This window comes from Myxine glutinosa, chromosome 14 (assembly GCF_964187855.1).
Source record: "Myxine glutinosa chromosome 14, kmMyxGlut1.1, whole genome shotgun sequence".
NCBI lineage: Eukaryota > Metazoa > Chordata > Myxini > Myxiniformes > Myxinidae > Myxine > Myxine glutinosa.
This window is the reverse complement of record NC_136274.1, coordinates 47,876,589-47,897,188: the sequence shown is the minus strand read 5'-3', so window position 1 is coordinate 47,897,188 and position 20,600 is coordinate 47,876,589. Positions and strand designations below refer to the sequence as shown.

Below are 20,600 nucleotides of genomic sequence, written 5' to 3'. Positions count from 1 at the left end.
ATCCTTTGTTGTCGGCCTTGATATCTCAAAAGTCTTTGACAGAGTTTGGCATCGGGGTCTGATATCCAAGCTTCCCTCTTTCGGCTTTTCTCTTTCACTCTGCTCTCTCATATCGAGCTTTCTCTCTGACCGCTCTATCTCTGTAATTGTCCATGGCTCAACATCTCCCTCCTTCCCTATCAACAGCGGTGTCCCTCAGGGTTCTGTCCTGTCTCCAACACTCTTCCTTTTCTTTATCAATGACCTTCTTTCTTCTACAAATAACCAAATGCACTCGTATGCTGATGACATTACATTCCTCCATGTTTTTTTTTCCCATCTGCCCCATCTTCCCTCACTCGATCTACATCTCGTTTGATCACAGCCACCTCTTTAAATTCGGATTTGCACAAAATTTCCCAGTGGGGAAAATGTAATCAGGTTAAATTAAATGCTTCTACAACTCAATTTCTTCCCATCTCTCTCTCTCTAAAACTCCTCTCAACTGTCCAATCTCCTTTGAAAGCTGCACAATTAGACCATGCGATTCAATAAACCTACTAGGTTTTACCCTAACTTCAAATTTATCCTGGAGTCCACACATTACACAAATAGCTAAATCTGCCTCGAAGAAACTGGTAGGCTTGTTCAGATGTCAAAGATTCTTCTCCTCTAAACAGTTGCTTCAACTATATAATTTATTCATTCTTGTGTAGAGTACCGCTCTCACATCTGGGGAGGTTCTAGCTCCACATACTTACCGGATAAAATTGAATCTGGACAATTAAGAGACGCTCTTTTGAAGCGCTGTGCTATATTTGGGACATTTCAGAGGAGATGGAGATGCTCAATCAATCAACCCAATCCCAGCACATTCCCCAACCCATTATGACCCCCAATTAGGCATCACAGTGGGTTGTTAACCTTATTTATATTGTAAAATTATTATTTAAAATGAAAATTTGAAAGAGTTTTTTTTCTCACTGTATTTAGTGCAGTATTTTGTTTAAAAATAAAGTTTAAAAATCCCATCTGTTTCCTTTGAGTGAGCCATTAGTAATCTCCAACTGTCATGTGAATATGTGCCAGCCTAAGGCAAGGAAGCTGTTTAGCAGCTTATTCTGGGAAACCAGCCAACACAATCAAAAAGAGGAAGGGAACGAGGCAAACTGAATGAATGAAGTGAAAATGTGTCCGTTTTTTCTGGACCAATTTGCCCTAGCGCCTAGAGAGTAATAATTAGTAAGAGCCCTAGCGCCTAGAGAGAAAAAATTTTTTTCTATAATTATCAAATTACACAATACTATAGTATTGTGTAATTTGATAATTATAGAAAATTTTTCATTTTTGGTGATACGAAACAAATTGTGAAAATGGGCAATGGGCAAATGGGCAAAAAAATGGGCAAATTTCTCTCTTCAATCCCACTCCTCCCTCTAGGTCTTTAAAACAGCTGTTCACCACCATCTCTTGTCTTCCCCCATCCAAAACCTTGATCTTTTCTACCCCCGCTAATTTCACCCTAAATCCACTTTTTTGAAATACCAACTTCTTTCCTGGAAGTCCTTGGTGTCCTTGTGTTTATACTTCTCCCACCCCCCCCCCCCCCCCCTTCCCACGCCACCTCCCCCCAGGCCCTCTCCCTCCCACACATTCCCGATGTCCCTTACAAATGTTGTGTTTATGTGCTTCCCCTTCTCTCCCCATCTTGTCGACCGCTCCCCTTTTTATATACTTTGTTTGTTTGTCTGTTTGATTTGTTTGTGTGATAAATGTTAGATCTTTCACGAGCCTCGATTCTGTATACACAAAAAAAAATTTTTTTTTATGTGCTCTAAAAGAGAGAATTGTGATAATATTTTATTAACCATTTAAAAAGCGTAAAATAAATTGACAAAAGTGTTTTAGAAACTCATTGAAAGTTAAAAAAAAATTGGGAATAAATTGTTTTTGTTGATTTCTGGGAATTTGTTCCAGAAAACTGTTGATTTCTGGGAAATAGGTGTCAGAAAAATTGTTTCAACTGGTAATTATTGATGAATCTTCAGTAGCAGAACCCCCATAATCAATCATACTATTATCATGTGATCTATAAGAGGCAAACTTTGAGTCCGAATGCGAGAAAATAAGCGACAGTTTTGTATTCCCTTTCTATTCAGTCTCGTCCAACCTTGACTCCATCTGTATAAATAATATCATAACTTTACAGCCAATCAATGGAAATCTGCCAAAGCTAGTCATTTGGAAGTTTCAGGAAATTGTTTGAAGTCGAATCTAATAGGATTGTAAAATCAAAACTGGCACATAGAAACATCATTCCTTGGTCAGTCCTCAACACTATTACCATTTGAATCAGTGTGTCTCGTGTTGGTCATAATCTCCTCTTGCAGGTGTCACAATGTGTGACAAAGGCCTCCCAAGGCCCAAAGGACCCTTTAAGGATTGTCATTGAACCTCAGACCATAGTTGGTCTGAAGATATTCGCCACTGGTAAAGTGCATTCCATAAAGATGGGATATGTCTCGTAATCCTCAGGGCAATCGGGAACATGTGTGTTTGGTACCCTGGATAAATTCCAAATCCCTATCCTTGTTAAGGCCTGTTTCTGAAACACCATAGACCTGCCCTGAGTGAACTCTCAGCTATGGAAACATTGAAACGCTGGTGCCAACTGCCTTTCAGGGGGACTATATATGAATGTATGGATGGGGTTTTATAGATTTCATGGGGTCAAACATGTATGAAATGTGATAATTAAATATAAAAATTAATAATTTTGGAAACAAAGTGGAAAAGCTCGATGGGATAATAAACATACAAAGTGGGAAAAAAATGTCCTTTATAATGATAAGGAATCCACGCGTTGATGCAAACTCTGTAGGAATATCTCCCTGGAGCGATGTAATGCTCAATCATCTGGAGAGAATGTTACTCAAATCAGGAAATTGGATGGTTTTTGGCGAGGAAGGCGCACGATTACTTTTTCGGGATTAATTGCTTTCACAAAGCGACTGCAATTAAAGGATGATCACAACCTTCTGAGGACTCGGAGGAATCAATAGAAACACTATGGCAGCGAGACTTTTGAAGCGTTACATCAGGGGTCAAGGTGACCCTTGTCTACAAGTCACAGTGACATTTTGTAACAGTGTCTAACTTATTGGCTTAACAAGAATCTCAATGAGTACAGTATGTCTTCTAAAAGTTCAGCCCATTTGCTGCCCCCCCCCCCCGCCCCCCATGAGACAAACAAGCATTTGCACGTGTGTCCGACTCGTGGTGTGCACCGAGTGTACATGCCTGGAAGATTTTTCCGTGATGACTGATCAATTCCGTTACACATTCGGTAGCTACCAACTGTCTCTCCATCTGGAAATGGATTGCTCCAGAACTATGGTCAGGGAGGGAGCGTAAGGGAAAGGGGTGATAGGTCAGAGGCCATGGTGCTTGTTTCAACAGGTGAGAGCTGCAGAGCATAAGAGGGTAAATAAAAGGGAGGTTTCAAAAACAAAAAAAACTAGATGGTATTCATAAAATACTTACCCTGCGCAGTCAACTTGTTGCGAGCCAACTCTACTGTTTTTTAACATTTTTTTCCTTTGATCCAATATGGCTGCCAGACCACGTGAGCGATGATATAATAAATTTATATTCTCTAATATAATTGTTGCATAGATCACGCTCAATACATTCCAAACTGATCAGACTAAGTGTTGTCCCTGTCGAATTATGACGTCATAATTATGGCACCAATGACGTCATCGTTAACAACACCTAGTCCCCATATGGAGCTCTTTACAATGAGCCATGTTTCAATTTTTTCCATGCAGCGGTTTTGGAGATATATAGAGGTGCAACATTTTTCGGATTTTCCAAGATGGCGCCTGTACCACATGACCTATGACGTCATGATTATCATTAAAACATTCGAAAGGAGGAGGTGCTCCTATGGTGAAAATTTCGTGTCCATCACACCAACAGTTGCTGATTTTTTTAAAATAATGATCAGAAGGATAAGTGTTGTATTTGTCGAATTATGACGTCATAACGAAGGCACCGATGACATCATCATTAACATATCTTATTCCCCATCGGGAGTAGTTGACAATGAGGCAGGTCTCAATTTTTTTCCATGGAGTGGTTTCAGAGATATGGAGTTGCGAATTTTTTCCAAGATGACGCCTGTATACGTCACCTATTACGTCATAATAATAATTAAATATTCTACAGAAGGAGGCCCTCCTGTGGTGAAAATTTCATGTCAATCGGACCAACGGTTGCCGAGAAAATTACTTTTATAAATGCAGACACGGCACATGACACACGTATGCACACGAATGCTTAGCCCCGCTTTTTGCTTTGCAAGCGCAGGGTAATAAAGTATCACAATGATGCTTCCTCTAATAGTCTAATGCTCAGACTGTTTGGATATTTATTTCTTTTTTTGCAGTTACAAAAGCACTTCCAGCTTTAGCCTCAGCCTGAAGTCCGAAGAACCTGTGAAAGAGACATACCGTATCGCCCACTGCAAAGAAGCAGCGTCAGCTGCTACCTGCAGCCCACAGGTGAACCAGCCAATTTTTTAAGTTCAGTCTTTCACAGGCTCTGCCCACTTCAGCTTAAACCAGAAGCACCTTTTAACTGTAAAAATGGTGTTTCCCGGCTGCTAAAAATCATCATAAACTGTGCAATGTTGCTTCAGGATGCTTGAATCGGGCGCCCCCTATTGGTCAGAAACCTCGCAGCAATTCTGGTGCGAGACGAGGGTTCATGGTGCCTTCCGGTGAAAAAGTACTATGTGCTTGATACACATTGTGTCTATGGCTTGTGGAAGAGCTTGCACATATCTTTGTGAGAGGCAGGGCAAAGATCAGTGAACTTTACGTAAGTTCTAGAGAAGCTGGAACATGGAACCTGGGACCTGGGATAGATGAACCTGGGATCCCAGCATCACCAAAAACCAAGTACTTCGATGGGAATGCGCTAAAAGGCCTCAAAAAATCCTTTACCATTTCGTTGCTTTTAAGTCGTCAGAGCAATAAATTTACGTGGCTTGTCGTATGGAATGACTTCAACAGCTCAAAAAATAAATAAATTCATCATGCGAATGTTCTAATTTGACCTTAAACAGTTTATAGAGTCAAATATTTGCATTAATTTCGCAATTAAACTTTTCCTGCAAATCCAATAATTCATCAACGACAAGCAATCCTCAGAAAAGCCTGTTGTTGATTGAACAGTTAAGGTGAGTTTGAGCCCCATATAGTTCCATTGAATTAACACCAGGTGGGTTGATTCAGCCTGACATCCTTCCGAGGTCGGCAAGATGAGTACCAGCTGACTGGTGATATGGGGCATTGCATCAGGTGCCCCAGAAAATGATGCAACGCAGGCCGCATACGAATTAATCAATTAAACCCTCGGAACAACACTGATGATATGGACCAACTTCTATCTACTCATCCCAACTCTCTCTTCCTCATATGTGGTGATTTCAACTGTCATCATGCCAGTTGGCTGGGTGTGGGTACCTCTCTCACCAGCCATGGCTCCTCAGCAAAGGACTTCTGCGACTCACTGGGACTGACACAATCTGTCAATTTCCCGACCCGGATCTCAGTCAACGGAACATCTTCTCTTCTGGACTTGGTTATGACTAACTTCCCTGAAAATGTCTGCTGCTCTTCTTCTGCTCCGATCGGATCATCTGATCATGTCCTTGTTAAAGTGGACATCTCTCTGACCATCCTCAGGGAGCCTGCTCAGCGTCGACGAGTCTGGCATTTCACTCAGGCCAACTGGCACGGTCTTCAAGCAGCCATCAATCATCTGGACTGGTCTCCCATCTCTACCGCCTCTGACATCAACTCATCCTGGGAATTCTTCCAAAGTAAATTGCTCTCTCTCATGCACAGATTTATCCCATCTCGTCTTCAGTTGTCATACCCTTCCTCCCGTCCATGGTACATGGAATCTTGTGGTGAGGCTGTTGCCCAGAAACAACTTGCCTTCGTCTCCTGGAAAGCAAATCCAACGGAAGGAAATCTCATTTCCTTTCACAAAGCCCGAAACAAGTGTGTGTCCACCCTCAGGAGAGCCAGGAAACAATATCTCTCCGTTCTCAAGACCGAACTCTCTTATCTGTCTCCCTCTTCCAAATCCTGGTGGCGTCTGGTCAAATCCGTTTCTGGTGTTTGTTCCCCCTCCATCCCCTCCCTTACCTCAAACGGCTACACAGCTGACTCCGCACGTGAAAAAGCTGAATGCCTCAACTCTGTGTTTGCCTCTAAATCTTGTGTCCCAAACCCATCCCTCTCTGTACCCACCATACCCAGTCGTACCCTGCTGCTCCTGGACTCCGTGTCCTTTCCTCCTGACAAGGTGGAAAAGTTTCTGTCAACCCTCGACTCTGATTCTGCAACTGGACCCGACGGCATCAGCCCACGGGTCCTAAAATCCTGCTCTGCTGCTCTATCTCACCCTCTCTCTGTTCTCTTCACCCTCTCTTTTGCTCAAGGTCAACTGCCATCTGCTTGGAAATCAGCCAACATCACCGCTTTGCACAAAAAAGGTGCAAAAACAGATCCTAGCAACTACAGACCAATCAGCCTTCTCCCAATTATCAGCAAAGTCATGGAATCCATCATTGCTTCGGATATGAAATCTTTCCTCTTCTCCAATGGCTTGATCTCTGATCATCAATTTGGTTTCAGACCAGGTCACTCTACTCTGGACATGCTGCTTCTGCTGTCCCAAAAATGGATGGAGGTCCTAAATGCCAAACAGGAAATTAGAGCTGTCTCCCTCGACATATCACGTGCCTTCGACACGGTCTGGCACCCCGCTCTGCTCACCAAACTCTCCTCCTTTGGTATCCATGGAAATCTCCACGCATGGCTGGCGGACTTCCTCTCTAGTCGTCGTCAACGTGTGGCCCTGAATGGGTTTCTCTCATCTCCTCTTCCTGTTCAGGCTGGAGTTCCCCAAGGCAGTGTTCTGGGCCCCGTGCTTTTTCTGGTCTTCATCAATGATCTCTCTGACTCTCTCGAAAATCCTCTCTATCTCTTTGCTGATGACTCCACTCTCTGCCGCTCCATGCCTCTTCCCTCAGATCGGCAGTCTGCTGCCTCCTCACTCTCTGAAGACCTGGACAAAATCACAGACTGGTTAAACAAGTGGAACATGTCTTTCAATCCTGACAAATCTCACACTCTTACTATGTCTCTCCGAAAAGATCGACTGGACAACCCTCCCATCTACTTTCTCAACAATCCTCTCCAAGAAGTTCTGTCGCTCAAGATTTTGGGTCTCACTATCTGCCATGATCTTTCTTGGGAAAACCACATTTCCAAGCTGGCCTCCAAAGCCAGTCGCCGACTGGGCATCCTCCGTCGTGCGAAGTCCTTCCTCGGCACACCTGAGCTCCTCACCACATACAAGGCTTTCATCCGCAGCTCAATGGAATACTGTTCTCCCCTATGGGCCGGTGCTCCTGCCTCACACCTAGCTCGGCTTCACGCTGTTGAAACCAAAGCTTTCAGAATTATTGGAATCTCCCGCGATGAAGCTATCTCTGAGGGCCTTTCACTCACTCACCGCAGGCAGGTAGGTGGTCTTTCTGTCTTCTACCGACTCCTCTCCGGCCTTGCACCCCCAGCTCTCTCTGTGCTCTGTCCCCCAAATATTCCTACAGGTCGCACAAGATCTGCCAGCAACCCTCTGATGGTTAAACTGCCGAAATCTCGGCTCTCTGCTCACCTTCACTCTTTCATTCCTCTTTTCTCCCGCCTCTGGAACAAACTCCCTCACTCCCTTCAATCCCACTCCTCCCTCCAGGTCTTTAAAACAGCTGTTCACCACCATCTCTTATCTTCCCCCATCCAAAACCTTGATCTTTTCTACCCCCGCTAATTCACCCCAGATCCACCTTGTTTGAAATTCCAACTTCTTTCCTGGAAGTCCTGGCAGTGTCCATATGTTTTATACCTCTCCCACCGCCCCCTTCCCATGCCCCCCCCCCCCCCCCAAAGCCCTCGCCCTCTCTCAGATCTCTCGATGTCTCCATGTCTCTCGGTCCCTGCTCTCAAATGTTGTGTTTGTGTCCTTCCCCCTCTCTCCCCATCTTGTCTACCGCTCCCGATGTTATATGTTTTATGTGTCGGTTTGTCTTTCTGTGTGATTAATGTTCGCTCTTTCACGAGCCTCGATCTTGTATACAAAAAAAAACAAAAAACAAACAAAAAAAAAACACTGGCAGTGCACATATCAAAGAATGAGGAAATGACAATAAGATATGTAAAGCCCCTTGATCAGTGTTTGTTGATCACCAGTTATGATCTCTTGGATGAAAATAAAAATATATATCAACAAAAAAAATAACAAGATAGTTATAGGTCATTTTGTCCATCGCATATGTTATATACTTGCATCCCAGAATTCTCAACAACTGCAGGTCATGCCAATTATACAGGTAATCCCAACCAGGCAATTGGCTCAGGGTGCAGACACGCAATGCCCTGCTTTTTCAAACGACGCTGTGGGATCTTTAACGCGAGCATCCTAAATGCAGATAGGCCGGCGGACTTTGCATTCCCATCTGTAGGAAGGTGTGCTGCAAGAGGCAGCACCACCAGTGGGCACTACACGAGAATGGAGGCCGAAGGGGTTTGTTAAACTAGCAACGGTACCCGCCCTATGGGCGGGGCTTCAATTGGGAGGCCCAAATGAAAAGGCAAAATATCAGGAATTGAAGGCTTTTTTTTTTTAACGATTTATATAAACATCCGTTAAATCACATCACACGCAAATCATCAAAATCTAAACAGTATTTGTAGAATTTCAATAAAAGCCACATCACTGTTCATATCGGTAAATATTATTCCATCGTGTTTGGAAAAACTGGAAAATTGAAAAATTGGAAAATTTGGAAAATTGGAAAAAATTGAAAAACAATATAGCCTTTTTTACTCCAGCGGGTTTGGGGAAACTGGAAAATTGGAAAAATTGGAAATTGGGAAAATTTGAAAAATTTGAAAAATTGGAAAATTGGAAAAAATTGAAAAACAATATAGCCTATTTTACTCCAGGGGGTTTGGAAAAACTGGAAAATTGGAAAAATTGGAAAATTGGAAAAAATTGAAAAACAATATAGCCTTTTTTACTCCAGCGGGTTTGGGGAAACTGGAAAATTGGAAAAATTGGAAATTGGGAAAATTTGAAAAATTTGAAAAATTGGAAAATTGGAAAAAATTGAAAAACAATATAGCCTATTTTACTCCAGGGGGTTTGGAAAAACTGGAAAATTGGAAAAATTGGAAAATTGGAAAAAATTGAAAAACAATATAGCCTTTTTTACTCCAGCGGGTTTGGGGAAACTGGAAAATTGGAAAAATTGGAAATTGGGAAAATTTGAAAAATTTGAAAAATTGGAAAATTGGAAAAAATTGAAAAACAATATAGCCTTTTTTACTCCAGCGGGTTTGGGGAAACTGGAAAATTGGAAAAATTGGAAATTGGGAAAATTGGGAAAACATGGAAAAACAATATAGGGGGTCCCAGGCCGGGGTCCCAGGATTACCCACCCAAAATTTCGTTGCGATCGATTCAGCCGTTTTTGCGGTACCTGGGACAGACAGACAGACAGACAGACAGACATTTGGTGAATTATAGTAAGATTATACCCCATTGAGATTCAAAGCCAAACGAAACATCATTAAAATGGGAAGTGCTCTATCGACTGAGCTGTGGAGCCACTCTCAATGTTTTAATGGTCCTTACTCTTAACATCGTAGACAATTAAAATGCAAATAGGCACGACCATCAATAAGCCAATGTTGTGTGTCACATGAGATCTTGTCTCACTGTTTGGGTGCTCGAGCGGGCAGATCCCGGTGCAGGTGGCAGAGCGACGGTGCCAAGCAAAGTGCCAGGCTGTGCGGTGTCATGCGGCTGTGCGGAGATTTTGCCACGGCACCCAGTAGGGCCAGCACCGATTGCAAGGCCTCTCGAGCCACGTCGGGCAGCAACAGCAAGGCAAGTTGCAAAGAAGTCCCTCTGGCTGAAAGTGAAAAAGGTCAATTGTATTGGCAGCACCAACTTCAACTGCAAACAACTTATTTTGCATCATGAACAAGAATGATTAGGAATGTTGCTATGAATAAATCCATGTTGCTTGATCCATCACTTTATCTCCATCCATATCAATACGAAAATACAAGGTTACTTGGAAAGAGTGTGGTCCTTCATTTGACCATCACGACTGTGCCATGGTCGAATCACATCGACATACTACGTATGCACACTCGTCTCTAAGCCGTCTAGCCTGAGTATGAATCTCGTCCGAGCAATAAACTGCCATCTTGGTAGTTCGCAGGTAGGTGGATTCGTCATTGCGTGTGCCATCCCTCACATGGACATTAAGCTGGGTGTCCCGTGTACCGCCATTGTTTTTTTTTTGTTTTTTTTGTATACAAGATCGAGGCTCGTGTAAGAGCTAACATTGATCACAAAAAGACAAAGTGACACATAAAACATATGATAAAGGAAGAGGGAGAACAAGATGGAGAGCAGGGACATCGGGAGATCTGTGGGAGGGAGAGGGCTTGGGGGGAGGAGGCATGGGAAGGGGGGTGGGGGGTGGGAGAGGTTAAAAAAAAAAAACCACATGGGCACTGCTAGAACTTCCAGGAAAGAAGTCGGTATTTCAAAAAAGTGGATCTGGGGTGAATTAACGGGGGTAGAAAAGATCAAGGTTTTGGATGGGGGAAGATAAGAGATTTTTTTTTTGTTTGTTTTTTGTTTGTTTTTTTGTATACAACATCGAGGCTCGTGAAAGAGCGAACATTAATCACACAGAAAGACAAACAGACACACAAAACAAATAACATCGGGAGCGGTAGACAAGATGGGGAGAGAGGGGGAAGGACACAAACACAACATTTGAGAGCAGGGACCGAGAGACATGGAGACATCGAGAGAACTGTGGGAGGGAGAGGGCTTTGGGGGGAAGGCATGGGAAGGGGGGGGGGTGGGAGAGGTATAAAACATATGGACACTGCCAAGACTTCCAGGAAAGAAGTTGGAATTTCAAACAAGGTGGATCTGGGGTGAATTAGTGGGGGTAGAAAAGATCAAGGTTTTGGATGGGGGAAGATAAGAGATGGTGGTGAACAGCTGTTTTGAAGACCTGGAGGGAGGAGTGTGATTGAAGTGAGTGTGGGAGTTTGTTCCAGAGGCGGGAGAAAAGGGGAATGAAAGAGTGAAGGTGAGCAGAGAGCCTAGATTTTGGCAGTTTAACCATAAGAGGGTTGCAGGCAGATCTTGTGCGACCTGTAGGAATATTTGGGGGACAGAGCACAGAGAGAGCTGGGGGAGCAAGGCCGGAGAGGGGGAGCAAGGCCGGAGATGGTGGTGAACAGCTGTTTTAAAGACCTGGAGGGAGGAGTGGGATTGAAGGGAGTGGGGGAGTTTGTTCCAGAGGCGGGAGAAAAGGGGAATGAAAGAGTGAAGGTGAGCAGAGAGCCTAGATTTTGGCAGTTTAACCATAAGAGGGTTGCAGGCAGATCTTGTGCGACCTGAAGGAATATTGGGGGGACAGAGCACAGAGAGAGATGGGGGAGCAAGGCCGGAGAGGTGTCCGTAGAAGACAGAAAGACCACCAACCTGCCTGCGGTGAGTGAGTGAAAGGCCCTCGGAGTTAGCTTCATCACAGGAGATTCCAATGATTTTTAAAGCTTTGGTTTCAACAGCGTGAAGCCGAGCTAGGTGTGAGGCAGAAGCACCAGCCCAGAGGGGGGAACAGTATTCCATTGAGCTGCGGATAAAAGCCTTGTATGTGGTAAGGAGCTCAAATGTGCCAAGGAAGGACTTCGCACGACGGAGGATGCCCAGTCGGCGACTGGCTTTCGAGGCTAGCTTGGAAATGTGGTTTTCCCAAGAAAGATCATGGCAGATAGTGAGACCCAAAAGCTTGAGCGACAGAAATCTTGGAGAGGATTGTTGGGAAAGTAGATGGGAGGGTTTTCCAGTCGGTCCTTTCAGAGAGACATTGTAAGAGTGTGAGATTTGTCAGGATTGAAAGACATGTTCCACTTGTTTAACCAGTCTGTGATTTTGTCCAGGTCTGCAGAGAGTGAGGAGGCTGCAGACTGCCGATCTGAGGGATGAGGAATGGAACGGCAGATAGTGGAGTCATCAGCAAAGAGATAGAGAGGATTTTCCAGAGAGTCGGAGAGATCATTGATGAAGACCAGAAATAGCACAGGGTCCAGAACACTACCTTGGGGAACTCAAGCCAGAACAGGAAGGGGAGATGAGAGAAATCCATTCAGGGCCACACGTTGCCTACGACCAGAGAGGAAGTCCGCAAGCCATGAGTGGAGATTTCCATGGATACCATAGGAGGAGAGTTTGGTGAGCAGAGCTGGGTGCCAGACCCTATTGAAGGCACGTGATATCTCAAGTGAGACAGCTCTGATTTCCTGTTTGGCATTGAGGACCTCCCTCCATCCATTGTTGAGACAGCAGAAGCAACATGTCCAGAGTAGAATGACCTGGTCTGAATCCAAATTGATGATCAGAGATCAAGCCATTGGAGAAGAGGAAGGATTTGATATCCGAAGCAATGATGGATTCCATGACTTTGCTGATAATTGGAAGCAGGCTGATTGGTCTGTAGTTGCAAGGATCTGTTTTTGCACCTTTTTGTGTAAAGCGGTCATGTTTGCTGATTTCCAAGATGCTGGCAGATGACCTTGAGCAAAAGAGAGGGTGAAAAGAACAGAGAGAGGGTGAGATAGAGCGGAGGAGCAGGATTTTAGGACCCGTGGGCTGATGCCGTCTGGTCCAGTTGCAGAATCAGAGTCGAGGTTTGACAAAAACTTCTCCACCTTGTCAGGAGAGAAGGACACAGAGTGCAGGAGCAGTTGGGTTCGACTGGGAAAGGTGGGAACAGAGAGAGATGGGTTTGGGACACAAGATTTTGAGGCAAACACAGAGTTGCGGCATTCGGCTTTGTCACGTGCGGTGTCAACTGTGTAGCCATTTGAGGTAAGGGAGGGGATGGAGGGGGAACAAACACCAGAAACGAATTTGACCAGATGCCACCAGGATTTGGAGGAAGGAGACAGGTTTGAGAGCTCAATCTTGAGTGTGGAGAGATAGTGCTTCCTGGCACTCCTGAGGGTAGACACACACTTGTTCCGAGCTTGGTGGAAGGAACTGTGATTGCCTTCAGTTGGATTTGCCATCCAAGAGGCAAAGGCAAGTTGTTTCAGGGCAACTACCTCACCACAAGATTCCGTGTACCATGGACCGGAGGAAGGGTAAGACAACTGAAAAGTTATCACAAGTGGGGTCATGTTCTCAAGTTATCACATTTTTACCTGACGTGACCTCTGATCTTTGACCTCATGATGCCATAATCCAATCAGTTCCTATTTGCATCATATATTCTTAAAACCAAGCTTGTTCAAAATCCCATCACTGGTTCACAAGCTGTTGCAGCAACATAATTTTTACTTACCAGGAACTCTAACCTTTGACCTCTCGACCCTAAAATGGAATCAGTTTATCGAAGCACCATAATGTAAAATTATACCAAGTTTGGTGAAAATCCCATGACTGGTTCACAAGTTAGCCTGGTAATATAATTTTTACCTGTTGGGATGTCTGACATTTGACCTTTGACCTCTTGACCTGAAAATCTAATCAGTTAATATTTACATCATTGTACATACAGTAGCAAGTTTGAATTAGAGCCCTTCAGCTGTTCTCAAGTTATAAACCTATTACAGATTTTGACCTTTGACATCTTGACCCCCAAATCAAATAAGTTAATCACAGCATCATAATACATACTTGTACCAACTTTGGTCAGAATCCCATCACTGGACCACAAGTTATCACGATAACAGGATTTTTACCTAACATGACCGCTGACCTTTGGCTTTTGACCGCATGACCCCAAAATCTAATCAGTTTCAGCACCAAGTTTGATGAAGATCTCTTCAGCCGTTCTCAAGTTATCACAGTAATGAAAACCAATCACAGACGGACGGACAGACGGACAGACAACCTGAAAACATAATGCGTCCAGCGACTTTGTCAGCAGAGGCATAAAAACTACTTGTCGTTGATGAAATATTTTGATAAAATGCCAGGGGCATAGCAAAGGGTCCTTTACATAAGGTTATGAGCCATGTGGCAAAGTATAGAAAAGAAGGGACATTTCATAGCTTGTAGAAAATGCCAAACAATACAAAATAAGGGACATTCAAAAAATCTCGTGTGCATGCTGGACTACCCTTGTGTTCTTAGGAGGAACCAAGGAATGCTCTAGAAAAGTTCATATATAGGGGCGCCAATTTGATTCATGCAGTTGCATGATGAGGTAAATGTATTTTATTTGCCAGATGTGGGGCGCCCCTTTATGTGAACTTTTCGAGAGCATTACTAGAGTATACAATATACCAGTAGAAGCCGAGAAACGAATTTGCAGTCCTCATGTTACAGTTGCGTACAGAGAAACCGTCCCAAAAAAAGGAAGGGGCGCAAAGCGCTTCCCTTGATTTCCATACAATAAGCAATTTGATGTGGTGCAATACTCATAATGACGCTGAAATTCAGGTTTAAGAACAATTACGTTTTAAATATGAACAAAACGCATTTGCTCATTGTACAAGATGTTTGTTTGCTCATTATTTAAGACGATGTAAAAGACTTCAAAAAGTAAGGGGGAAAAATATTCAACCCAGACGGGATTCGAACCCACAATCCCCAGCTTGAGGAGTCTGATACTTAGGCAGTTAAGACCGAAAAATAGGGCGTATCGTTCATTTTTTCAGGAAAGCACCAAATTTGGCACAGATGTAGTATGGACCAAAACAATTGTTTTCCTGAGGGGCGCCCAAAAATTCAGAACCCCTGGTGGCCGCCATATTGAATTTCAACATGACCGCCCTCTGTGACCTATTTCCCTCAATAACTTCTATACTATGAGCGATAACACCACAGTTCCAGTGTCTTACCCCATGTTTTCATGGTCTCTGAATCCAATGGGATCAATTGCATAAAGATTGGCATCCATCATCTATAATTTCAAGATGGCCGCCATGGTGTTTCCATTTTCCTTGAATCTCTCATAGTATTTTAGGTAAAATTTCAATTCCAAGTGATACACATTGTTTTATTGGTCTCTGATAACAATGGAATGGTATTAATTAATCAAAGTTACACACAGTTACAGTTTTAACTTAAAACATTGTGGGTACTTGAAAGGTGGAGGCTCTCGCACAGACGCGTAGTACTACAAGCACTGTCCATCGCAGTCACACAGTGATGTGCAGGGCAGATTTGCCCTGGAGCATTTACAGTTGCCTTTACAGGCCGACTTACAATGGCAGCTTGTAAGCTCTGAACATGCCTCCTGTATCAGTGGTATTGTGGTCCAAATCGGTGTCCAAGAAGTTCCTGTTTTCATCCAGCCCCAATCAGCTGGTGATGGAAGTTCTGGGTAGGGCACAAGTGCCTGACTCCGTACGTGTCGAGCCTGAAAACATGCACGTTTTAGGTGTTGTTCGAAGGCGTCTGCTGTTGGGGGAATGTGATCAATTGTTCTTGCCTTCGTGAACAAGTGTCGGCGCATGTCATTCACTGTCTTCATCTCGGTAGTCCGGTCATAGACGATGGCAACATATCTTTCTCTGCTCTGTAGTTCCATAGTAATAGCGTCCACAGATGGCCTATAAGCGAGAGCATGAAAGGTCTGCGTGATGCTGGGGTATGCCTCCCAAGCCTTCCAGGCTGTCTTTTCCCCAATTTGGGCAAAAGATGACACTGTGTCGCAACCAGTGAAGGCATGAAATAATGGCAAAGACTCGGACTTCCTGCGGCCAAGGCCGGTGGCAATTTTATGGATGGCAAGGTAGCGGTAGCTTTTACCAGTGCCAATGGCAATCCAGAGTTCCTCCACACCGTGTGACTGGTAGGTAAAGTAGTGTGCTATTGCCAAGACCACAATATCAGAATCTACAGTTCGAATCAATACCCGTTTTCTCCCCTTTTTCACGGCATCCAGGACTTTTTTTGGGATTTTTTGAATTTTCTGAATTTTTGGGCGCCCCTCAGGAAAACAATTGTATAGGTCCATACTACATCTGTGCCAAATTTGGTGCTTTCCTGAAAAAATGAACGATGCTTCCTCTTAACTGCCTAACTATGATGCTTTATCCATTAGGCAATTGGGCCAGCATGCTAGATTTGTGTAACAATATTTTGAAGAGTTATAAAGTGTGTATATATATTTATTTATTTATATATATTTATATATTTATATTTATTTATTTATTTATATTTATATATTTATTTCCTGTATTTTTAAAGCAAAAACTATGGCATTTAGGTGGAATTGTTTTGAAAGCCATTAACTAGATCTATTGGCCGATGTATATTCCAAGTTTCCGCTACTTTCAATGTATAGTCCTTGAGATATGAGCGCCAACACATTTTGGGCGGACGGACGGACGGACACCAACGTGATTTCGAGGGTTTTCCAAATAAAACTCAAGAATGTGGAAACAGACGTTGCTGAAATTTGGAACATATTACCTCAATGTACAAATCATTTACTTCTGAAATTTGCAGCCGATTTCGTCCAGTCGAAGCTGAGAAACGTATTTTCAGTCCCCATGTAAAAGCTGCAGAGAAACGATCCCTTATATAAAGGGAGGGGAGCTTTGCGCTTCCCTTTGATTTCTATGCAGCTCCATCCCCAATCCCCAAAGCAGTTTTCCCTTCATGGGCAGAAACACGCCATGACACAAGTGCAGGGATTCAATGTGCCCGGCACAGGTTACTTCTGCCCCTGATACATACCGCATTGTTGGGGTGAAATACTATATGTTATTGGTTAGTTGTAGTAACTAATCAGGTTGTAGAATAGGTTCTCATTGACCAGGTTTCCAAATGATGGGGTGTCTTTCGTTGATGATCTCACGGTGTCTTTCGCAAAGAGTGGGCAAGTTTAAACAAACCCTAAAGCGTGTGCTCGTCTGTGCAGGAGCACAGCATCAGCAGCACTTCCATGCCTTCGCAACAATGCAACCGATGGGACGATGACCGGCAACGCTGCTCCCTGCATCGCAAACTCGTTAATGGTGGGTAAAACCTGCATGCCAATTTATCTGCGCATTACGCAGTTTATTCACTTTCACAAGCCGATGTCCCCCAATGTGTGATCGCGATTCGCGAACTGCGTTACCGGATGAGAGGAAGAGCTTGGGGGGCACGAGGGGTAAAGGAAGCTCCCTCAGGAAACACTTCAGAAGGTCAGCGAGGCTGTGCGGGCACGGGGTGTTGCGGAGCAGATTCGACCGAACACAAAGGCCAGAATCGTCACAACTTTTGTTTTCTTGATCATGGAGAGACGACATCGCGTCTTCAAAGTTTTCATCAACTGCGTCGGGGTCTTGAGGCTCCAAATGGGTTTGTGAGGCCACTAGTTGGGGCAACCCCACTGGGCCCGCGAGCTCCACTTTTTCTCGCAGTGTTTGAATTCGAAGCTGGGAACCGCTCTTGCGAAACAGACCCTCCTGAGAAAACAAAGAACATCGTTTGTGTGAATAAACTTACTCACTCTTGTGACAAAATACTGTGGAGTATTTACTTTTGGCTTTTATATTTCACTTTCTGCACCCACTCCAGATTGCTGGTTCTGCCAAAGCAGTTTTTGCCCTGGGGTCATGCTGCACGGTTCACCATCTTTCTCCCAGCAGTAGTTAGGGCAGGAATTTGTAACTTGTTCGGGATGCCGGCGATGGCTCACCTACTCTTCGCGAAGGACACTGTGGGATCTCTAATATCCACCATCGCTAATGCAGACTACTACTACTACTACTACTACTACTACTACTACTACTACTACTACTACAACTGCTACTACTACTACTACTACTACAACTGCTACTACTACTACTACTACTACTACTACTACTACTACTACTACTACAACTGCTACTATGACTACGACTACGACTACTACTACTACTACTACTACTACTACTACGACTACTGCTACTACTACTACGACTACTACGACTAATACTACTATTACTATAACTACAACTACAACAACTACTACAACTACAACTACTACGACTACGACGACTACTACTACTACTACTACTACTACAACAACTACTACTACTACTACGACTACTACTACTACTACAACTACTACGACTACTACGACTAATACTACTACTGCTAATATTACTACAACTACGACTACTACTACAACAACAACAACAACAACAACAACTACTACTGCTACTACTACTACAACTACTACTACTACTATTACTACTACTACAACTACGACTACTACGACTTCTACTACTACTACTACTACTTTAACAGCCATGATAGTGTTTCCCCTTCGTGTGGGGTTCGATGGGGGAATTTGGCCCAATTTTTTTGCAAACCTGCTGGCTCGGCGGTGACGTTCGAGTGAAGGTGATTTGGGCAGTAATTTAATTTATTCAGGTTGCCAGCGATAATTCACATACTATACACGGACACCGTGGGAGCTTTAATGTTGCTCAGCTCATGCTAGCGGATGGGACACCCAGCCTAACGTCCATCCGAGGGACGGCACACTTTGCGATGCAACTTCCTGTCTGATAATCGCCAATCCAACAGTTTTAGTCAGGTCGAGAATCTGGCAGGTAAAGCTTCGCACTAATAATTGCTTTCATAAACTGTGAGGTGGTCAATGAACGGCCAAGAACAAAGTTAAACAGTAATTTGGTCACGTTATGGTGCTTTGGTGTTTAAACACAACTTGTACAATAAACTTTTGAGCACCGAGCAGGTGTCCAGGCTCAAATAGACTATTTATTCCTACGAATAATAAAAGCAGGTGTGACAAAAAAAACGTCTTTCCACATGGGGCAGCAATTACTTACATTATTTTACGTGTGAAAATTGATCGACGCGTGGAGAAAATTTTCATTGATTAAAGAATAGAAAAATCTATATTTCAGCCAAAATATAGATTTTCAGAAAATGTATATCCATGAAAATTCAGAAAATGTATATCCATGAAAATTCAGAAAATGTATATCCATGAAAATTCAGAAAATGTAGATCCATGAAAATTCAGAAAATGTAGATCCATGAAAATTCAGAAAATGTAGATCCATGAAAATTCAGAAAATGTAGATCCATGAAAATTCAGAAAATGTAGATCCATGAAAATTCAGAAAATGTAGATCCATGAAAATTCAGAAAATGTAGATCCATGAAAATTCAGAAAATGTATATCCATGAAAATTCAGAAAATGTAGATCCATGAAAATTCAGAAAATGTAGATCCATGAAAATTCAGAAAATGTAGATCCATGAAAATTCAGAAAATGTAGATCCATGAAAATTCAGAAAATGTAGATCCATGAAAATTCAGAAAATGTAGATCCATGAAAATTCAGAAAATGTATATCCATGAAAATTCAGAAAATGTATATCCATGAAAATTCAGAAAATGTAGATCCATGAAAATTCAGAAAATGTAGATCCATGAAAATTCAGAAAATGTATATCCATAAAAATTCAGAAAATGTATATCCATGAAAATTCAGAAAATGTATATCCATGAAAATTCAGAAAATGTAGATCCATGAAAATTCAGAAAATGTAGATCCATGAAAATTCAGAAAATGTATATCCATGAAAATTCAGAAAATGTATATCCATGAAAATTCAGAAAATGTATATCCATGAAAATTCAGAAAATGTAGATCCATGAAAATTCAGAAAATGTATATCCATGAAAATTCAGAAAATGTAGATCCATGAAAATTCAGAAAATGTAGATCCATGAAAATTCAGATAATGTAGATCCATGAAAATTCAGAAAATGTATATCCATGAAAATTCAGATAATGTAGATCCATGAAAATTCAGAAAATGTAGATCCATGAAAATTCAGAAAATGTACATCCATGAAAATTCAGAAAATGTATATCCATGAAAATTCAGAAAATGTATATCCATGAAAATTCAGAAAATGTATATCCATGAAAATTCAGAAAATGTAGATCCATGAAAATTCAGAAAATGTAGATCCATGAAAATTCAGAAAATGTAGATCCATGAAAATTCAGAAAATGTAGATCCATGAAAATTCAGATAATGTAGATCCATGAAAATTCAGAAAATGTATATCCATGAAAATTCAGAAAATGTAGATCCATGAAAATTCAGAAAATGTATATCCATGAAAATTCATAAAATGTAGATCCATGAAAATTCAGAAAATGTATATCCATGAAAATTCATAAAATGTAGATCCATGAAAATTCAGAAAATGTAGATCCATGAAAATTCAGAAAATGTATATCCATAAAAATTCAGAAAATGTATATCCATGAAAATTCAGAAAATGTAGATCCATGAAAATTCAGAAAATGTAGATCCATGAAAATTCAGAAAATGTATATCCATGAAAATTCAGAAAATGTATATCCATGAAAATTCAGAAAATGTATATCCATGAAAATTCAGAAAATGTAGATCCATGAAAATTCAGAAAATGTATATCCATGAAAATTCAGAAAATGTAGATC

The 20,600-nt window shown here is 42.3% G+C and overlaps 1 protein-coding gene across 2 annotated transcripts in view; it reads right to left on the bottom strand.

Annotated features, from left to right (window-relative positions):
* The window catches only part of LOC137439698 (rho GTPase-activating protein 7), a 91,357-nt gene that overhangs the window by 22,388 nt on the left and 48,369 nt on the right, over window positions 1-20,600 (bottom strand). For both annotated transcript variants that reach the window (XM_068135713.2, XM_078768422.1), the window contains exons 9-11: window positions 17,237-17,567; window positions 9,841-10,036; window positions 3,280-3,370 (exon numbers count right to left, since the gene is read on the bottom strand). In XM_068135713.2, coding sequence (XP_067991814.2) covers window positions 3,280-3,370; window positions 9,841-10,036; window positions 17,237-17,567 — 618 coding nt within the window. The remainder of the gene's footprint in view (window positions 1-3,279; window positions 3,371-9,840; window positions 10,037-17,236; window positions 17,568-20,600) is intronic.